This window comes from Dermochelys coriacea, chromosome 1 (genome assembly GCF_009764565.3).
Source record: "Dermochelys coriacea isolate rDerCor1 chromosome 1, rDerCor1.pri.v4, whole genome shotgun sequence".
Taxonomy (NCBI): domain Eukaryota; kingdom Metazoa; phylum Chordata; order Testudines; family Dermochelyidae; genus Dermochelys; species Dermochelys coriacea.
The window spans coordinates 8,585,782-8,606,404 of record NC_050068.2 but is presented as its reverse complement, the minus strand read 5'-3'; the positions used below and the strand labels follow the sequence as shown (position 1 = coordinate 8,606,404).

Here is a 20,623-nt window from a genome sequence, read left to right as displayed (position 1 = left end):
AGGGGGAGGGGAGGGGAGGGGAGAGGAGGGGGCGGGGCTGGCTCCGAGGCAGTTGGAGCAGAGGGGGTGGGGGCTGGGCCTGAGGCGGGGGGAGGGGAGGGGAGGGGAGAGGAGGGGGCGGGGCTGGCTCTGAGGCAGTTGGAGCAGAGGGGGTGGGGGCTGGGCCTGAGGCGGGGGGAGGGGAGGGGAGGGGAGAGGAGGGGGCGGGGCTGGCTCTGGGGCAGTTGGAGCAGAGGGGGTGGGGGCTGGGCCTGAGGCAGTGGGAGGGGAGGGGAGGGGAGAGGAGGGGGCGGGGCTGGCTCTGAGGCTGTTGGAGCAGAGGGGGTGGGGGCTGGGCCTGAGGCAGGGGGAGGGGAGGGGAGGGGAGAGGAGGGGGCGGGGCTGGCTCTGAGGCTGTTGGAGCAGAGGGGGTGGGGGCTGGGCCTGAGGCAGGGGGAGGGGAGGGGAGGGGAGAGGAGGGGGCGGGGCTGGCTCTGAGGCAGTTGGAGCAGAGGGGGTGGGGGCTGGGCCTGAGGCGGGGGGAGGGGAGAGGAGGGGGCACTAGGGCAGTTGAGCAGAGGGGGCGGGAGACGCTGTCTCTGCTTTTGCTGCCCGTGGTTGGCCGGTGTCTGTGCCGAGCCGCGGGATGGGGCTGCAGGTCTGGGCCCTGCTCCTGCTCCTCAGCACAGGTGAGGGGGGCAGGGAGTCTGGTGGAGATGCCAGAGCGGGTAGATATTTGGGGTCATGCTTGCAAGGTGGAGGCCATGCAGGGAAGGGGGAGCCAGGAGTCAGAGCAGGGTTGTGAGGGAAAACAGGGCCAGAACAGGAGGAGGAGCAGGACTGGGGCACAATGCAGTGAACAGGGCTTGGGGGAGGGGGAATATGGGGGTCTTGGGGACAGCAGGGAGCACTGGGGAATATATAAAGGGGGTAGAGGATTTGTGAATCTAGAGCAGGGCCCACAGAGGGAAGATTCAGGATCTGCTGAGAGCAGGTCAGGGCCTGGAACCAGGCGTGAGGCAGAAAGGGGCTGTGGGCCTGAGGGTTCGTAGAGGCAAACCAGGAAGGGGGGCAAAGGGACTCTTTTTGGGGCAGGGGGAAAGAGAGCATGGATGACCAAGGGAGGTTCAAGGAACGGGGGGATTAGAGCCAGGGGTAAAGGGCTGTGAGGTGTTTGGATCCTGGCGCAGGGTGGTCCTGAACACCAGCTGGAAAGGGGCAAGTGCTGTAGCAGGGAGGGGGCTGGGTGAGAAGCGGCTGATGTGTGTGAGGAACTGCTGGGGCTGCTTCCTGGGGATTGCGGGGACAGCCTCGCAGGCTCCTGCCCTCACTCAGCTCAGATTAATGGGGAGGAGGAAGTGGTGCTTCTCAAGGGAGTGGGGAGTGATACCGCGGTGTTACATGGGGAAGGGTAAAAGGGCCAATTCATTGAGGCTGGAGGAGAGACAGGGGAGGGGCCTTCCAGGTGGGATTCAAATGGAGGCACCGCAGAGAATGAGGAATCAGGCTCACTGACTTTTTTGGAGGGAAGAGAAGGAATTTTGTGGGGGCAGGGGCAGAACAGGGTGGGGAGCAGGGGAGAGGTGTGGAGTAGGGAGTTTGGTGTCATTGCTATGGTCAGAGGTAATCTGGCGGGGAGGGCAGGACCCACAGAAGGCTCAATGGGTGCTTGAACAGAGGGTTCGTGTTCTGGTGGGGAGCCAATGTGTGGTGGTGTGAGGGCAATAGGCATGCTAAGGATGTTTGGGAGCAGTCCAACTGAGGTTCAGGGTATCTGAGCCTGGAGGGGAGGTTTTCAGGAGCTGTTGTGAATGGGGAGCAGTGCCAGCTGAGGCGCAGTTTGTAGGGGATTGAATCAGGGGCACAGAGTGAGACTTTACGAGGTGAATTTGGGAGGAAAGACTAGGGAGGGGATGTGGGGTTTGCTGAAGGCTTTATCTGGGGTATGGAACAGTGAGGGAAAAGTGAGTTCCTCTGAGGGGTGGTTTGCGGTACACAGGAAGGAGGAAGGAGTACAGCTTGCTGAAAGGGGATGTTGGGGGGACTGCAGGGAGACATGGAGCAGGACCTGCCAATGAGGCTTTGAGGGGCACTGAATAGTGTGGAATAGATCCTGGTCAGGGGGCCCAGATGTACTGGCACAGGGAGGGGGATAGTGGGGCCTGCCAAGATTAAAACAAAAGTGCTCACAGATGGGGGGGTCTGTGTAGGGCCAGCAGGTGGAGTGAGAGTTCCTGGGAGAGGCAAATTTTTGAAGCAGGGCCTGCAGACTGGGGAGAACCTGGGGTGGCGGGGTTGGAGAAAAAAGAAGAAAGAGTCTTGTTTAACTGGGGACAGAGTAGGTAGTGGAACTCATTAAGGAGGGCTTTGATGTGGGCAGAGGTGAAAGTAAGCCGGTACAGTCCGGCATACCAGCAAGAGCCAGTATGCCTTGCTGGACCGGACTGGCTTCCCCAGGCTGGTGATTTAAAGGGCCCAGGGCTCCCTGCAGCGGCCGGAGCCCCGGACCCTTTAAATTGCCTCCCGAGCCCTGCTGCCAGAGCCCTGGGGTAGCGGCGGCAGGGCTCCGGTGGTGATTTAAAGCTACACTGTGGTAGCGGCGGCCAGAGCCCCAGGCCCTTTAAATCGCCCCGGGGCTCCCAGCTGCAGCCGGAGCTCCAGGGCCTTTAAATCTTGATTTAAAGGGCTCAGCTATTTAAAGGTCCCGCCTCTTCTGCTTGAGACCAACCCCCCCCCCCGCTCAGGACTCTGGAGTACCGGAGTCCTTTAAGTTACTTTCACTCATGGATGTGGGAGCAGTTTGGGCAGTGGAACAGGGACCCGAGTCAGCTGATGAAAGCTTGGGCAGATGGTGAAGAGAGGAGAGGAGTGCAGCCTGATGAAGATGATGTGGGAGTGGTGCAGCAGGAAAGGGTTTGTGACAATGGAACAGGGCATAGCCCTAGAAGAAGTATTTATGAGGAATGAAACAAGAAGAAGGAAATGGGTCTTGGCTAGTAGAGTTTTGGAGTCCCTGACAAAAGAGAGGTCTAATTGATGCGGGTATAGTTGGAGGGCACAGAATATGGATGGGGGATATGGCTGAATAAGGGGGTATTTTGACGCTGTGTAATGGTGGTAAACGTTCTTCCGAGGAGAGGTTTGCAGTGGATGGAACAGGGACTGGGGAGTGTGGCATACTGAATGTGGTTTGCAATAGTAGGTGATGAAGTGGTGTTCACTGTGATTGCAGGGACAGAGAATATGGCTTATTGAAGAGTACAGTGCAGCAGGGGGGATATGGGGCTTGCCATGGTTGAGGGTTGTGTGATGCAGAGAACGGATAGGTTTCAGAATAGCAGCCGTGTTAGTCTGTATTCGCAAAAAGAAAAGGAGTACTTGTGGCACCTTAGAGACTAACAAATTTATTAGAGCATAAGCTTTCGTGAGCTACAGTCTCTATTCAAGCCTAAGTTAATTGTATCCCCCAACTAAAACCTCTCCAACGCATCATCAAGGATCTACAACCTATCCTGAAGGACGACCCATCACTCTCACAGATCTTGGGAGACAGGCCAGTCCTTGCTTACAGACAGCCCCCCAACCTGAAGCAAATACTCACCAGCAACCACACAACAGAACCACTAACCCAGGAACCTATCCTTGCAACAAAGCCTGTTGCCAACTCTGTCCACATATCTATTCAGGGGACACCATCATAGGGCCTAATCACATCAGCCACACTATCGGAGGCTCGTTCACCTGCGCATTTACCAATGAGATATATGCCATCATGTGCCAGCAATGCCCTTCTGCCATATACATTGGTCAAACTGGACAGTCTCTATGTAAAAGAATGAATGGACACAAATCAGACGTCAAGAATTATAACATTCAAAAACCAGTCGGAGAACACTTCAGTCTCTCCAGTCACACGATTACAGACCTGAGAGTGGCTATCCTTCAACAAAAAAAACTTCAAAAACAGACTCCAATGAGAGACTGCTGAATGGGAATTAATTTGCAAACTGGATACAATTAACTTAGGCTTGAATAGAGACTGGGAACGGATGAGTCATTACACAAAGTAAAACTATTTCCCCATGTTATTTCTCCCCCCCCCACCCCCCACTGTTCCTCAGATGTTCTTGTTAACTGCTGGAAATAGCCTACCTTGCTTGTCACCATGAAAGGTTTTCCTCCTTTCCCCCCTCGCTGCTGGTGATGGCTCATCTTAAGTGATCACTCTCCTTACAGTGTGTATGATAAAACTCATTGTTTCATGTTCTCTGTGTGTGTATATAAATCTCCCCACTGTATTTTCCACCAAATGCATCCGATGAAGTGAGCTGTAGCTTATGCTCAAATAAAATACGAAAGCTTATTCTCAAATAAATTTGTTAGTCTCTAAGGTGCCACAAGTACTCCTTTTCTTTCAGAGAATGGATAGAGGAGCAGGGCTTAATATGGGGTGTATTAGAAGAATTAAGCTGGATGTGATGGGGTAAGATGGACCAGGGAGGGTGTAGTCTGGTAGAGGGGGTAAGTGTTTGCTTGGAAGAGAGAGCTTATTGATGGGGGAATACATCCAATACAGCCTATTGATGGGGGTTGGTCAGAAAAGGGGCCTAATGGAGAAATTGGCTTGGGTTCGGGTTGGGAAAGAGAACCAAAGGAGTAGTAATGCTACTGTGTTCTCTCTGTGTCTAAGCTTATCAAATGATTTACAAACATTATTGAACTGAGACACAGAGTTCATCCCTGGAATTGTTCCTCCTTCACACATTGTACAGAGTGACTTCTGTATAAAATCATTTGCAATGTCAGAATCCAGAAGCACGTATCCAAGTAACTGCAACTTATATTCTATTTAACTTATTTGAAACTATTTCTCTTTCTAGGCTTTTCTGAGACTTTAAAATTCTCTTATTCTGAAGTAATAACACCAAGAAAGCTGGAACCAAGAGATGGCATAGATACCAAGGTAGTACTACTTTCTAAGAAAATTGGAATTGCTATGTTGACTCAGACGAATGATCCCTGAGTCCAGTCTTTGTTAACTACCAGTACGTGATGCTTCAGCGGAAGGTGTAACCACTTCTAAAATAAAGTATGTAGGACAGAAAGTTTCTTCCTAATCCTGAGCAATTAGTGGTTTGGTTCTCTTCTGAAGCACAAGGGTTGATAATCCTTAATATAGTCTCTGCTTACTTGTGTAACTGCACTTGACATTTTTATGAGTGGAACTCACTGTTCATTAATAACATTTATCATATTACAGGAAGTAAAACATTATATATATATATATATATATATATATATATATATATTATTCATTGCAAGGAGCTAAGGAATTCAGAAGGTACTGATATGGCTCCCATTAACAAGGGATATAAGCACCAAACAATGTTTAAAATATTTAGCCTCACAACACTCCTGTAAAGTAGGAAAGTACCTCTGTGAGCTGGGAAAGCCCAATTTTAAAGAATAGTCATGCCATCATAAGGCTATTCTTGTCTGTAATTTCTCTGAGGGGGAAATAACCCATTTGTCTGGGCTGGTATAAAATCCCTGAGAAATAGTTCTGGCATTCTGATTTTATTGATAGTCTGTCTTGAACTCCTCCTGGAGTACTAGGATTGGAAGTTCATGATGTCTATCCAAAGTCCTCTTGGTACGGAATTTTGCTTGGCACATGAGGTATAGAATTTGACCTATTTTGTCATAGTTTAGGGATTCTTAATATATATTTTCCTACTGGAAATATTCTACAAGACTTTTCTGAGCACCAAATGGTATAATAAGAATCTAGAAGAATGCAAGTTTTATGACCCAAATCTTAACCAAACTGAGGTAAGTACTGAGTGAAACGTTCTCTCTGTAAAAAGAAAAGGAGTACTTGTGGCACCTTAGAGACTAACAAATTTATTAGAGCATAAGCTTTCGTGAGCTACAGCATGGATCCGATGAAGTGAGCTGTAGCTCACGAAAGCTTATGCTCTAATAAATTTGTTAGTCTCTAAGGTGCCACAAGTACTCCTTTTCTTTTTGCGAATACAGACTAACACGGCTGCTACTCTGAAACCTCTCTCTGTAAAGTAAAACAGACAAAAAAGCCAAAAATGAACTGAGTACTGTAAACTGAATTGCAACCTTCTGTGTCCATGTTTGACTCCTGATGCACAACTCCATCCTAATTTTCGACCTGGAATTGTAGCTTTATGCTGTGACTAAATGCCACAGTATAGCCCTTAGTCTGTTATTAAGACGTCATAGGGCCAGAGATTTGAAAGCATTTGAGTGCCAAAATATTTAGATGGGAACCTAAATACCTTTCAAAAGACTTTGGGCTAAGGGCCAGATTTTTAAAGACAAAATCTAAAATATGCCTGTATCATGGAACACCATAAGGAAGTGTAGTGTTTTCTTTCTGAAAATCAGCTTTCCCTGACAGCCAGTCCTGAGAATGGACTGGCATGTGTGGGATTCATGCTCTAAACTTCATATACTATTTATGAGGTTGAGACACTTTTTTTTTTTTTGTGGAGCACGCATGCTATGCAAGAATAAATCACAATATCCACTGAAAAGGTGTTGTCCTACAAAGCAATGTGCAGTTCTGAGCAGCCGTAAAGATGAGGCTGCTGCCAAATTAAGACAGCAAGAGTATCATATTCTATTCGATTTGATTGTACCCATTATTCCAAAATTGTTATTCGGCCTCAATTTGAGACTGCATAATAGTGCTGTGGCAATGGTGTTTAGTGTCAACAGTTAGGCTCTGTCTATGCTAGGGGCATTTTCTAAATATTTCCCATTTTTGCTGACACTGATTGAGGTACACCAATTTTAGCAATACTGGGAAGCCTAATGTAAACAGCACTCCCAGGCCACAGTCATTTTTCACACTGTGGACTGGACTTGTTCTGAGCAGGTTTCAATGATATGGTGTTAAATACTTTTGGGACCATGGGAGGCTGGTTTATATTGTGGATCCTAATACTGTTCATGGTGATCCAGCTGGACCATTATTGGCAACTTTGGGAAATATTTAGCAAACTTTACTACTGTAACGAAGCCTTAAATAAAAGGAGAAAAAAATCTCTGAACACAATCTGAGGAAATGTATGAATACAATTTTTATAAAATGGGATACAGTATAGGGATTGATTAGTCAGAGTTTTAGAATACTACTGAATTATACTTTTTATTTGAATGCTCTAGGAGAAGGTGTCTTATCTAATTAAAGTAGAAGGAAAGCTCCATATTGTTCACCTACTACAGAAGAAGTGAGTGAGTGTTTTCTTCCAAACCTTTCATCATCTTTGGTTTTTTTTTTTTTTTTAAGAGAAATAGCTGTACATGGGGCTTTACAATTAAATATGAAGACAAAAGCTCCTGGCCCCAGAAGCTGTCAGTCTAGATATCGCAAAATAACAACTGGTAAAAAAAAAAGTAGACTATGGGATGCAAGGAAAACTGCTTTTATAGGAGGCATTAGTTAGAGCAGTAATAATTAGGGAGGGACAAGTGTCTCCATACTTTAAAGTTAAAGCTACCTGTCCATTATAAACTTGATTTTTACATGCTTTCTAAGGTTGCCAAAAGAAAACCAATCCACGAGAAACTCTACACCCATGTAACCTTATGCCATGGAAGGATAGTTCAGAAAGGTTTGAGTTACACTGGGCAATATAAATTAGCTATATGAGGACTCAGAACAGGAGGCACTTCTTGGAAGTGGTCTCTGCATATCAGTACCAATAATATTTGTGCCTCCGTGTCCTGCTGAGCTTTGGCATCTTCTTAAAAAGAGGTGTCCATGGAGATTGCATGAACTGTCCCTCCCAGAGCCAATGTCCGGGAGCATGCGAGCTACTTGCACACACTAATGTGACCAGGGACAGCTGCCGTTGAGCCTGGTGCCCACCCAAGAGGGCAGGGCTTGGATCAGCACAGCCATGCCGCAGGAACTGCCTGGGCTGGGTGCTGGCTCCTGCAAGTGGCGGTCCGACATGCTGCTGCTTTCACTTCTGCAGTTCCTGGCCCGGTTGCTGGCCATGGTCCTCCTGGTCTCGTTCGTTGTCACTAGTGCCCTGCAGCTCTACGGATATCCGCTTTATATCCCTGGGTGTCTGCATCCGCGGATATAAATTTTCTATCCGCACAGGGCTCTACTGATGAGACCCTGAAGATCCAAGAAAAGAGACCTGGTTTAAAGAGCATGATATATCATTTCATGCCCCTCTGTCTTGCCAGAGTTGGAGGTATGTACTTTCTGTCTGATATGCATCAAGGATGTTCATTCTTTGGAGTAGTGGTCTTTTTGCTGGGCATTTAAACCCTGGGCATGAAAGAACAGATACACTCAGCTCCAAGCTTTTCTAATTACAAGCATTAGGATATAGCTCCTCAGGTTCCTCCTCTTATCAGGCCCCTTTCCCGTGCAAGGACAGAGTAGGGCGTCATCTGCTTTGAAACCCATCATCTGCTTTGAAAACCCCTGTTGTATTATTTTTGATGGAATATATGGGCCCCCAAAATTAAAAGGTGTCACCACGTTCCTGTCACTGTGCAGTGTTAAACAAGGTTTTGGGTTTGGTATATAGAAACTTCAGCCTGCTTACTACCATAGCACAAAGGCCAATAAAAAGCTGTTTAACATTTTTAATAAAGATACAGCCAAAGAAGGAAGAACAGTTAAATCATTTGAAATATTAAGTATTAAGTAAGGCTTTAATTATAACAACATCTCTTTGTAGCCTTATCTATAGTTATAGGTTACTGTAACCAATTACTGAACCCCAAGGTGAGTATTTACACCTACTTTGATCTGTGAGCTCAGCCCCCAAGATCAATTACAATAGAGAGGTTATCAATAAAAGGGGGACCCCAGGGTGCACAACAGAGACTACATAGTGCTCTTCATGTAATACAATACACTCCTTTTATAAAAAGAAAAGTAGTACTTGTGGCACCTTAGACTAACAAATTTATTTGAGCATAAGCTTTCGTGAGCTACAGCTCACTTCATGAGATGTATTTGGTGGAAAATACAGAGGGGAGATTTATATACACACACAGAGAACATGAAACAATGGGTTTTATCATACACACTGTAAGGAGAGTGATCACTTAAGATGAGCCATCACCAGCAGCAGCGGGGGAGGGAGGAAAACCTTTCATGGTGACAAGCAAGGTAGGCTATTTCCAGCAGTTAACAAGAACATCTGAGGAACAGTGGGGGGTGGGGTGGGGGGGAGAAATAACATGGGGAAATAGTTTTACTTTGTGTAATGACTCATCCATTCCCAGTCTCTATTCAAGCCTAAGTTAATTGTATCCACTTTGCAAATTAATTCCAATTCCGCAGTCTCTCGTTGGAGTCTGTTTTTGAAGTTTTTTGTTGAAGAATAGCCACCCTTAGGTCTGTAATCGAGTGACCAGAGAGATTGTTCTCCAATTGGTTTTTGAATGTAATAATTCTTGACGTCTGATTTGTGTCCATTCATTCTTTTACGTAGAGACTGTCCAGTTTTACCAATGTACATGGCAGAGGGGCATTGCTGGCACATGATGGCATATATCACATTGGTAGATGCGCAGGTGAATGAGCCCCTGATAGTGTGGTTGATGTGATTAGGCCCTATGATTGTGTCCCCTGAATAGATATGTGGACAGAGTTGGCAACGGGCTTTGTTGCAAGGATAGGTTCCTGGGTTAGTGGTTCTGTTGTGTGGTGTGTGGTTGCTGGTGAGTATTTGCTTCAGACTGGGGGGCTGTCCGTAAGCAAGGACTGGCCTGTCTCCCAAGATCTGTGAGAGTGATGGGTCATCCTTCAGGATAGGTTGTAGATCCTTGATGACGCGTTGGAGAGGTTTTAGTTGGGGGCTGAAGGTGATGGCTAGTGGCGTTCTGTTATTTTCTTTGTTGGGCCTGTCCTGTAGTAGGTGACTTCTGGGTACTCCTCTGGCTCTGTCAATCTGTTTCTTCACTTCAGCAGGTGGGTATTGTAGTTGTAGGAATGCATGATAGAGATCTTGTAGGTGTTTGTCTCTGTCTGAGAGGTAGGAGCAAATGCGGTCATATTGTAGAGCTTGGCTGTAGACAATGGATCGTGTGTATGATCTGGATGAAAGCTAGAGGCATGTAGGTAGGAATAGCAGTCAGTAGGTTTCCGATATAGGGTGGTGTTTATGTGACCATCGCTTATTAGCACCGTAGTGTCCAGGAAGTGGATCTCTTGTGTGGACTGGTCCAGGCTGAGGTTGATGGTGGGATGGAAATTGTTGAAATCATGGTGGAATTCCTCCAGGGCTTCTTTTCCATGGGTCCAGATGATGAAGATGTCATCAATGTAGTGCAAGTAGAGTAGGGGCATTAGGGGACGAGAGCTGAGGAAGCGTTGTTCTAAGTCAGCCATAAAATGTTGGCATACTGTGGGGCCATGCGGGTACCCATCGCAGTGCCACTGATTTGAAGGTATACATTGTCCCCACATGTGAAATAGTTATGGGTGAGGACAAAGTCACAAAGTTCAGTCACCAGGTTAGCCATGACATTATCGGGGATACTGTTCCTGACGGCTTGTAGTCCATGACGGCTTGTAGTCCATCTTTGTGTGGAATGTTGGTGTAGAGGGCTTCTATATCCATAGTGGCTAGGATGGTGTTTTTAGGAAGATCACCAATGGATTGTAGTTTCCTCAGGAAGTCAGTGGTGTATCAAAGATAGCTGGGAGTGCTGGTAACGTAGGGCCTGAGGAGGGAGTCTACATAGCCAGACAATCCTGCTGTCAGGGTGCCAATGCCTGAGATGATGGGGCGTCCAGGATTTCCAGGTTTATGGATCTTGGGTAGCAGATAGAATACCCCAGGTGAGGTTCTAGGGGTGTGTCTGTGCAGATTTGTTCTTGTGCTTTTTCAGGGAGTTTCTTGAGCAAATGCTGTAGTTTCTTTTGGTAACTCTCAGTGGGATCAGAGGGTAATGGCTTGTAGAAAGTGGTGTTGGAGAGCTGCTTAGTAGCCTCTTGTTCATACTCCGACCTATTCATGATGACGACAGCACCTCCTTTGTCAGCCTTTTTGATTATGATGTCAGAGTTGTTTCTGAGGCTGTGGATGGCATTGTGTTCTGCAAGGCTGAGGTTATGGGGCAAGTGATGCTGCTTGTCCACAATTTCAGCTCGCGCATGTCGGCGGAAGCACTCTATGTAGAAGTCCAGTCTGTTGTTTCGACCTTCAGGAGGAGTCCACCCAGAATCCTTCTTTTTGTAGTGTTGGTAGGAAGGTCTCTGTGGGTTAATATGTTGGTCAGAGGTGTGTTGGAAATATTCCTTGAGTCGGAGACGTCAAAAATAGGATTCTAGGTCACCAAAGAACTGTCCAACTATACTCTTAACCCAGCAGAAGAATCTGTCCTATCTCAGGGCCTCTCCTTTTGCCTCTCCACCCCCACGAACATGATACAGTTCTGTGGTGACCTAGAATCCTAATCATCCTCACCATCATCATCACCAGTAGCTGTTATCCTGGAATCCTCCTCCAAGGCACACAAGCCGGGATACAGCTTTTATTATGTGTTATGCTGACGCCCACTGGGGTTTATACATATTTTATGAAGGTTTTAACTCCTTTTCTTTATTTTAACTTCCACACTGCATTACTTTTGGGGTACCACGTTTTTCATAGATTAACTCATTACTTCCCCTTGTACTTGTTAGCATTTATGTAACCTTATGACCATACTAATACGTGGTTACCCCAAGGAAGTGTCTAACATTTCATCCAGGCTTCCAACTGTCATCTTGTGGCATCTACTGATCTTTCATAGACATTATTATCCAAACTCAGCAATTATTTTCAAAACATCAGCATATCACGAACCTAGACACAAGCTCAGTAGGTTCATTGTTAAGTTACCTGTGCTAACTTATCCTAAGGCCTAATATTTGAATTCTATATCTTTTAACTCTGGCTACACCTCATTCCTTTTAGCTGTAAAGAGCCTTTAGAAGTGGGGGGAAGCTCTGTTTGACAGTTTCTTAAATAGTAAGGACTGTAATTTTTTTGGAAAGAGAATATGTGTTGGAGCTGTTATTGTTTTTGTTGTTGATGTCCGATCCCATTTCCTAGAAAACAAGACTCAAACACACAAAAGGGGAAATAAAAAATCAGCAAAGATGAAAAATGAAGCTTCTGTCTCTGTTGTTGACTCTCATTTGCAAACTCTCTGCTGGAAAAAATCAGACATAGCACAGGGTCTTAGCAGCCACTGTGAGATCGAGAAAACTTGTAACAGCACTGAGCTGTTTAGGAGCATTGAATTTAGCTGCGCTTCTGGTCACAAGCGTACAACAGTGTTGCAGAATATACAGTTTTGGACAGCTAATCCATACTCTTATTAAACAGAAGAAAAAGGGGGATGTATAAGACAGAAAAGAAAGAAGGTGGGGAAGGAAAAGAATATATATGGCCGTGGGAGAGAGAGACAAAATCTCACTACCCAGACGGGGTTTAGGATTTAGTTGGAGCCAATGGAGAAGGTGATGTCATCTGGATCCCTGTATCTGGTTCATTCTGGTCAGGACATCTCTTGGGATTAAAAGAAAGAAGGCCAACGGTCTCAGGGGACAGTCGGTTTGGCAGCCATGATGGTGAATTTCACTCCTTTCCCTTCTCTCAACTTTCAGTCAGCCATTGGCACAATAGTTCCCCCCTGTCCAGTTTCTTCTTTTAAGAACGCTGATAAAGAAGGATCGGTGGAATAGCCCATCCCCTCATTATTTTGTCCACTAATTTATTAGACCTTATTTCTGATGCACCAATTTTAGTTTATTCTGGTTCCACACTTCTCATTTACCAAGAAATCTTAACACAATCTTTGAGTTATATCAGTGGGACTTCTTGTTTAGACCAGAGGTTCTCAAACTGTGGGGTGGCCATTTGGAGGGGGGCTGAATGTATTCATGGGGGGTGGGGGCATGACAAACTTTGGGGGGGGGGGGAAATATACTGCACACATTTACCCAGAGCAATGAATGATCTAGCAAAGCTGATTCCTCCAGATATATCCGATCCTCAGATGGCAATGTACATTTTGACAGATTTCTGTTGAGCTCACTTAGCATTATACAAAGTAGCTCACATCTGTATGTTAATCTGTTTGCTAAGATGCAAATTTAATTGCAAGCATGGTCCACAATCAAAATCATATAGAAAATTATAGTTTAGTTTTAGAGTTTGTTTTATTACAAAAAAAGTTTATTTTCTGTAGTTACCCTTCCCACATCGGGAGCAGTTAACCATTAATATGCCTGGCTCCCCAAGCGATGCTTCTCCTGCCACGAAGCAATGCCCGTTTTGAACGGGCACTTCTTGTGCATACGATGTCTCGGCGAGGTGCATATCCCACAAAAATGCGCCCACTGTAGCAATCTAAAAGCTAGAGTCCAGCGTGATTGGGATCTCAAGCTAAAAATGATTCTGAAGGAGAAATCTCTCCAACCTGAAACAGACTCGCAGACTGCCTCTCTGGGCATTGCTCCAATAGGGGCAGGAGATGTAACCTCCAAAAGATCAAGGAAGAGAGCACAGACATCTGTGCTGAGAGCACCGCAGAAACAATGGAAGGTTGCTACCCCGATGCCGACATATGCTTGGGTGAGTACCTATGATGCTCCAGGTACCTCCAGCACCACTGAGTCCCAAGTGAATGAGACAGAGTCAAGGCACAGACGAAGACATGCCTCCTCCATGGCACTGAGTTAACCTGTAAGGGACTCGGTACTGAGTGTCTCCTGAGGCACCATGCCTCCACTCCTGGCACCGACAGCGTAGTCGGCAGTGGTGGAGAAAACAAAGCTGACATTGACCGCACCAACCAAATCACTGAAGCATCTGTTGGCACCGATGAGAGGGCCGCCCTCGACACCAACGGTAACAACGTCAGAACAGCCACAGTCTCTGCTGTGACTGAGAGATTTGATTGTATCATCGGCACCGCAGTCCCTATCACTTGATACCGAGGGCTCCCCTAGGGAGCGTGCAGGGCCCGGGACATAGGCGCCAAGTTTCTATCTGCCAGGGGGTGCTTCCCCAAGCTCTGCCCTAGCCCCGCCTCCACTCCACCTCTTCCCAGCCCCACTCCAGCCCCGCTATGCCTCTTCCCACCCCTGCTGTGCCTCTTCCCACCCTGCCTCTTCCCTGCCTAGTTCCAACCTCTTCCCTGAGCGCACCAAGCCCTCGGTCCTCTCCCCTCCCCCCCAGCGCCTCCAGATGCCGCAAAACAGCTGATCCATGGCAGGCGGGAGGCGCTGGGAGGGAGGTTGGTAAGGGGGCTCCTCCTCACCCCCCCACCCACCTGCCTGCCTACCGTTTACCCCCTTATTCAGCTCCTCACCCTGCTAACCCACTGGCCTCTTGCCTCCTCACGAAGCCTGGGGCCCCCTAGAGCGTGGGGCCTGGGGCAGTCGCCCTGATTCACCGTACCCTAGGGACAGCTTTGCTTGTGGGCTATGGAGGAGATCCCCGCATTTCTTATGAAGCAGTACATTTGTCAAGTGAAGACGATGATGAGATGCAGGAACCATGCACCTTCTCGCCGCATCATTCATCACTGAAAGAACGACGATCACCCTGGAGCCATATGGGGCCAAGCTACTATCATAACCAGAAGGCTCAACCATGGTGCATGTTGCGGACCACCATGGCTGTATCCACCAATGGCCTTCCCAATGCAATGGGCACATTGGGAACCCTGAGCAACTTACCGGACTCCACACTCCAGGTCACCCACAGCCCTTAGAGGTGAACTGAGGTCTATCCCTTTGTCTCCCACCCTGCAGCCCATGAAGGCTCAGGAAGTTGTGGATGACACTGAAACAGGTACAGACCAGGAAGCTATATCTCTGGCACACAGTTCTTCCTCCTCCTTAGATTAGGCGATCATGCCACCACCGCCTACTTCAGTGAACGATTTCAGGCAGTTCCAGGAACTCTTTAAGCGGGTCGCCCAAAGCCAGGACATCCTGTTGGAAGAAGTGCAGATGAACCAGCACATGCTGGTACAAATCCTACAACCCTCATCTACTTCCAAGATCACTGTCCCCAGCAATGATACGATCCTGGAACCAGCAGAGACAATCTGGCAGATACCAAACTCAATTCCACCGACATGCAAAAGGGTGGATAGGAAGTATTACGTCCCTGCCAACTGGGTAGACTTCCTCTCACATCTGCCTCCCAACTCCTTGGTAGTCACCACAGCTAGTCAATGCAGCAAACAAACCCAGTTTAGATCGACACCACAAGATAAGAAACACAGGAGACTCGACTTGTTCGGGTGCAAAGTTTATTCTTTGAGCATATTGCAATTCACCATCACCAGCTATTTGGACTTGTTAGCTAAATAAGATTATGATAACTATCGGAAATGTAGCTCATTCACAGTTTCAAGCCATTGTAAATGAGGGTCAACTCATAGCCAAAACAGCCCTCCAAACATCTTTGGACATTGTGGACACAGCATCCAGAACCACAGCCATGGCCATAGGGATGTGCCGGATATCCTGATTGCAGGCCTCGGGCATCCCTAGAGAACTGCAAACAAAAGTAGAAGACCTACCATTTCATCAAGAAAAGTTGTTCTCAAACAAGACTGATGAGGTGCTCCACTCAATGAATGACTCTCAGGCCACTCTGTGCATTCTGGGGATTTATACCCCACCTACATAGAGAAGAAGGTACCAACCTTATCAGAGAACCAGAGACTCCTCCACCAATCAACAGCAATAATGGCCACCTGCTCCCTGCTGCATTTATCCATGAAAGTGACCTTTCTGGTTGCTATTACTTCCACCAGATGGGTGAGTGAGATAGTGGTGCTCATGGCTGAGCCTCCCTATACAATATTCTTCAAAGACAAGGTCACACTACATGCACACCCAAAATTCTTACCAAAGATAACATCAGCCTTTCATATGAACCAACCAATCCATTTTTCTTACATTCTTTTCTAAACCTCACAGTACTCCAACAGAGGCCATCTTGCATACATTGGACATTAGGTGTGCACTAGTGTTTTATCTTGAAAGGACCAAAGCTTTCCAGAAATTGCTTAGACATTTCATTTATACTATCGAGCATTCGAAAGGCTTTGCAATATCCTCTCAGAGTTGTCTAAATGGATCTCCACATGCATTCAACAGTGTTACTGTATTCGGAACATGGACCCTCCTGCACACATCAGAGCACATTCTACACAATCTGTTTCAACCTTGATAGCGTTTCTACACAATGTTCCAATATTAGAGATTTGTAAGGTGGCCATTTGGGCCTCCATCCACACATTTACTGAGCACTATGCAATCACTCATGACTCCAGGGCTGATGACTTAATTGGCCTAACCATACTCACCTCTACAATTCAGATGAACCTGAAGTCCCTCCTGCCTTTTCAAGGGCACTGCTCTACAGTCACCTGAAGTGGAGCACCCACAAGGACAGAACTCGAAGAAGTAGAGGTGGTTACTCACCTTGTGCAGTAACTGAGGTTCTTTGAGATGTGTGTCCCTATGGGTGCTCCACTACCCACCCTCCTCCCCTGTACTTCAGTGTTTTCAGTTGGGACTCTGCGGTAGAAAAGTAACTGGAGGGCTTGGTCGTGCATGTGCTAGACACGGCACCAACAGCACCGTGATATGCCTACTGAGCATGTGCAACTCACGGGGACACTACTACCATAAATCTCTGATTGATGGCACCGGGACGCACTGACACCTGAAATGGAACGCCCATAGGGGCACACATCTCGAAGAACCTCAGTTACTGCACAAGGTGATAAACTTTCGTGAGCTACAGCTCACTTCATCGGATGCATTTGGTGGAAAAAACAGAGTAGAGATTTATATACACACACACAGAGAACATGAAACAATGGGTTTATCATACACACTGTAAGGAGAGTGATCACTTAAGATAAGCCATCACCAACAGCAGGGGGGGGAAGGAGGAAAACCTTTCATGGTGACAAGCAGGTAGGCTAATTCCAGCAGTTAACAAGAATATCAGAGGAACAGTGGGGGGTGGGGTGGGAGGGAGAAATACCATGGGGAAATAGTTTTACTTTGTGTAATGACTCATCCATTCCCAGTCTCTATTCAAGCCTAAGTTAATTGTATCCAGTTTGCAAATTAATTCCAATTCAGCAGTCTCTCGTTGGAGTCTGTTTTTGAAGCTTTTTTGTTGAAGTATAGCCACTCTTAGGTCTGTGATCGAGTGACCAGAGAGATTGAAGTGTTCTCCAACTGGTTTTTGAATGTTATAATTCTTGACGTCTGATTTGTGTCCATTCATTCTTTTACGTAGAGACTGTCCAGTTTGGCCAATGTACATGGCAGAGGGGCATTGCTGGCACATGATGGCATATATCACATTGGTAGATGCGCAGGTGAAGGAGCCTCTGATAGTGTGGCTGATGTGATTAGGCCCTATGATGGTATCCCCTGAATAGATATGTGGACAGAGTTGGCAACGGGCTTTGTTGCAAGGATAGGTTCCTGGGTTAGTGGTTCTGTTGTGTGGTGTGTGGTTGCTGGTGAGTATTTGCTTCAGATTGGGGGGCTGTCTGTAAGCAAGGACTGGTCTGTCTCCCAAGATCTGAGAGAGCGATGGCTCGTCCTTCAGGATAGGTTGTAGATCCTTGATGATGCGTTGGAGGGGTTTTAGTTGGGGGCTGAAGGTGATGGCTAGTGGCGTTCTGTTGTTTTCTTTGTTGGGCCTGTCCTGTAGTAGGTGACTTCTGGGTACTCTTCTGGCTCTGTCAATCTGTTTCTTCACTTCAGCAGGTGGGTACTGTAGTTGTAGGAATGCATGATAGAGATCTTGTAGGTGTTTGTCTCTGTCTGAGGGGTTGGAGCAAATGCGGTTATATCGTAGCGCTTGGCTGTAGACAATGGATCGAGTGGTATGATCTGGATGAAAGCTAGAGGCATGTAGGTAGGAATAGCGGTCAGTAGGTTTCCGATATAGGGTGGTGTTTATATGACCATCGCTTATTAGCACCGTAGTGTCCAGGAAGTGGATCTCTTGTGTGGACTGGTCCAGGCTGAGGTTGATGGTGGGATGGAAATTGTTGAAATCATGGTGGAATTCCTCAAGAGCTTCTTTTCCATGGGTCCAGATGATGAAGATGTCATCAATGTAGCGCAAGTAGAGTAGGGGCATTAGGGAACGAGAGCTGAGGAAGCGTTGTTCTAAGTCAGCCATAAAAATGTTGGCATACTGTGGGGCCATGCGGGTACCCATCGCAGTGCCGCTGATTTGAAGGTATACATTGTCACCAAATGTGAAATAGTTATGGGTCAGGACAAAGTCACAAAGTTCTGCCACCAGGTTAGCCGTGACAGTATCGGGGATACTGTTCCTGACGGCTCGTAGTCCATCTTTGTGTGGAATGTTGGTGTAGAGGGCTTCTACATCCATAGTGGCTAGGATGGTGTTTTTAGGAAGATCACCAATGGACTGTAGTTTCCTCAGGAAATCGGTGGTGTCTCGAAGATAGCTGGGAGTGCTGGTAACGAAGGGCCTGAGGAGGGAGTCTACATAGCCAGACAATCCTGCTGTCAGGGTGCCAATGCCTGAGATGATGGGGCGTCCAGGATTTCCAGGTTTATGGATCTTGGGTAGCAGATAGAATACCCCAGGTCCTGGCTCCAGGGGTGTGTCTGTGCGGATTTGTTCTTGTGCTTTTTCAGGGAGTTTCTTGAGCAAATGCTGTAGTTTCTTTTGGTAACTCTCAGTGGGATCAGAGGGTAATGGCTTGTAGAAAGTGGTGTTGGAGAGCTGCCTAGTAGCCTCTTGTTCATACTCTGACCTATTCATGATGACGACAGCACCTCCTTTGTCAGCCTTTTTGATTATGATGTCAGAGTTGTTTCTGAGGCTGTGGATGGCACTGTGTTCTGCATGGCTGAGGTTATGGGGTAAGCGATGCTGCTTTTCCACAATTTCAGCTCGTGCACGTCGGCGGAAGCAGTCTATGTAGAAATCCAGGCTGCTGTTTCGACCTTCAGGAGGAGTCCACCTAGAATCCTTCTTTTTGTAGTGTTGGCAGGAAGGTCTCTGTGGATTAATATGTTGGTCAGAGGTGTGTTGGAAATATTCCTTGAGTCTGAGACGTCGAAAATAGGATTCTAGCCTCTCCTTTTGCCCCTCCACCCCCACGAACATGATACAGTTCTGTGGTGACCTAGAATCCTATTTTCGACGTCTCAGACTCAAGGAATATTTCCAACACACCTCTGACCAACATATTAATCCACAGAGACCTTCCTGCCAACACTACAAAAAGAAGGATTCTAGGTGGACTCCTCCTGAAGGTCGAAACAGCAGCCTGGATTTCTACATAGACTGCTTCCGCCGACGTGCACGAGCTGAAATTGTGGAAAAGCAGCATCGCTTACCCCATAACCTCAGCCATGCAGAACACAGTGCCATCCACAGCCTCAGAAACAACTCTGACATCATAATCAAAAAGGCTGACAAAGGAGGTGCTGTCGTCATCATGAATAGGTCAGAGTATGAACAAGAGGCTACTAGGCAGCTCTCCAACACCACTTTCTACAAGCCATTACCCTCTGATCCCACTGAGAGTTACCAAAAGAAACTACAGCATTTGCTCAAGAAACTCCCTGAAAAAGCACAAGAACAAATCCGCACAGACACACCCCTGGAGCCAGGACCTGGGGTATTCTATCTGCTACCCAAGATCCATAAACCTGGAAATCCTGGACGCCCCATCATCTCAGGCATTGGCACCCTGACAGCAGGATTGTCTGGCTATGTAGACTCCCTCCTCAGGCCCTTCGTTACCAGCACTCCCAGCTATCTTCGAGACACCACCGATTTCCTGAGGAAACTACAGTCCATTGGTGATCTTCCTAAAAACACCATCCTAGCCACTATGGATGTAGAAGCCCTCTACACCAACATTCCACACAAAGATGGACTACGAGCCGTCAGGAACAGTATCCCCGATACTGTCACGGCTAACCTGGTGGCAGAACTTTGTGACTTTGTCCTGACCCATAACTATTTCACATTTGGTGACAATGTATACCTTCAAATCAGCGGCACTGCGATGGGTACCCGCATGGCCCCACAGTATGCCAACATTTTTATGGCTGACTTAGAACAACGCTTCCTCAGCTCTCGTTCCCTAATGCCCCTACTCTACTTGCGCTACATTGATGACATCTTCATCATCTGGACCCATGGAAAAGAAGCTCTTGAGGAATTCCACCATGATTTCAACAATTTCCATCCCACCATCAACCTCAGCCTGGACCAGTCCACACAAGAGATCCACTTCCTGGACACTACGGTGCTAATAAGCGATGGTCATATAAACACCACCCTATATCGGAAACCTACTGACCGCTATTCCTACCTACATGCCTCTAGCTTTCATCCAGATCATACCACTCGATCCATTGTCTACAGCCAAGCGCTACGATATAACCGCATTTGCTCCAACCCCTCAGACAGAGACAAACACCTACAAGATCTCTATCATGCATTCCTACAACTACAGTACCCACCTGCTGAAGTGAAGAAACAGATTGACAGAGCCAGAAGAGTACCCAGAAGTCACCTACTACAGGACA

At 47.1% G+C, this 20,623-nt stretch overlaps 1 protein-coding gene across 1 annotated transcript in view; it reads left to right on the top strand.

Moving 5' to 3' along the window:
* Window positions 1-625: 625 nt before the first annotated feature.
* Window positions 626-20,623, top strand: part of LOC119849331 (disintegrin and metalloproteinase domain-containing protein 20-like) — a 168,947-nt gene continuing 148,949 nt past the window's right edge. The window contains exons 1-3 of the mRNA XM_043504015.1: window positions 626-668; window positions 4,860-4,942; window positions 7,183-7,247. Coding sequence (XP_043359950.1) covers window positions 626-668; window positions 4,860-4,942; window positions 7,183-7,247 — 191 coding nt within the window. The remainder of the gene's footprint in view (window positions 669-4,859; window positions 4,943-7,182; window positions 7,248-20,623) is intronic.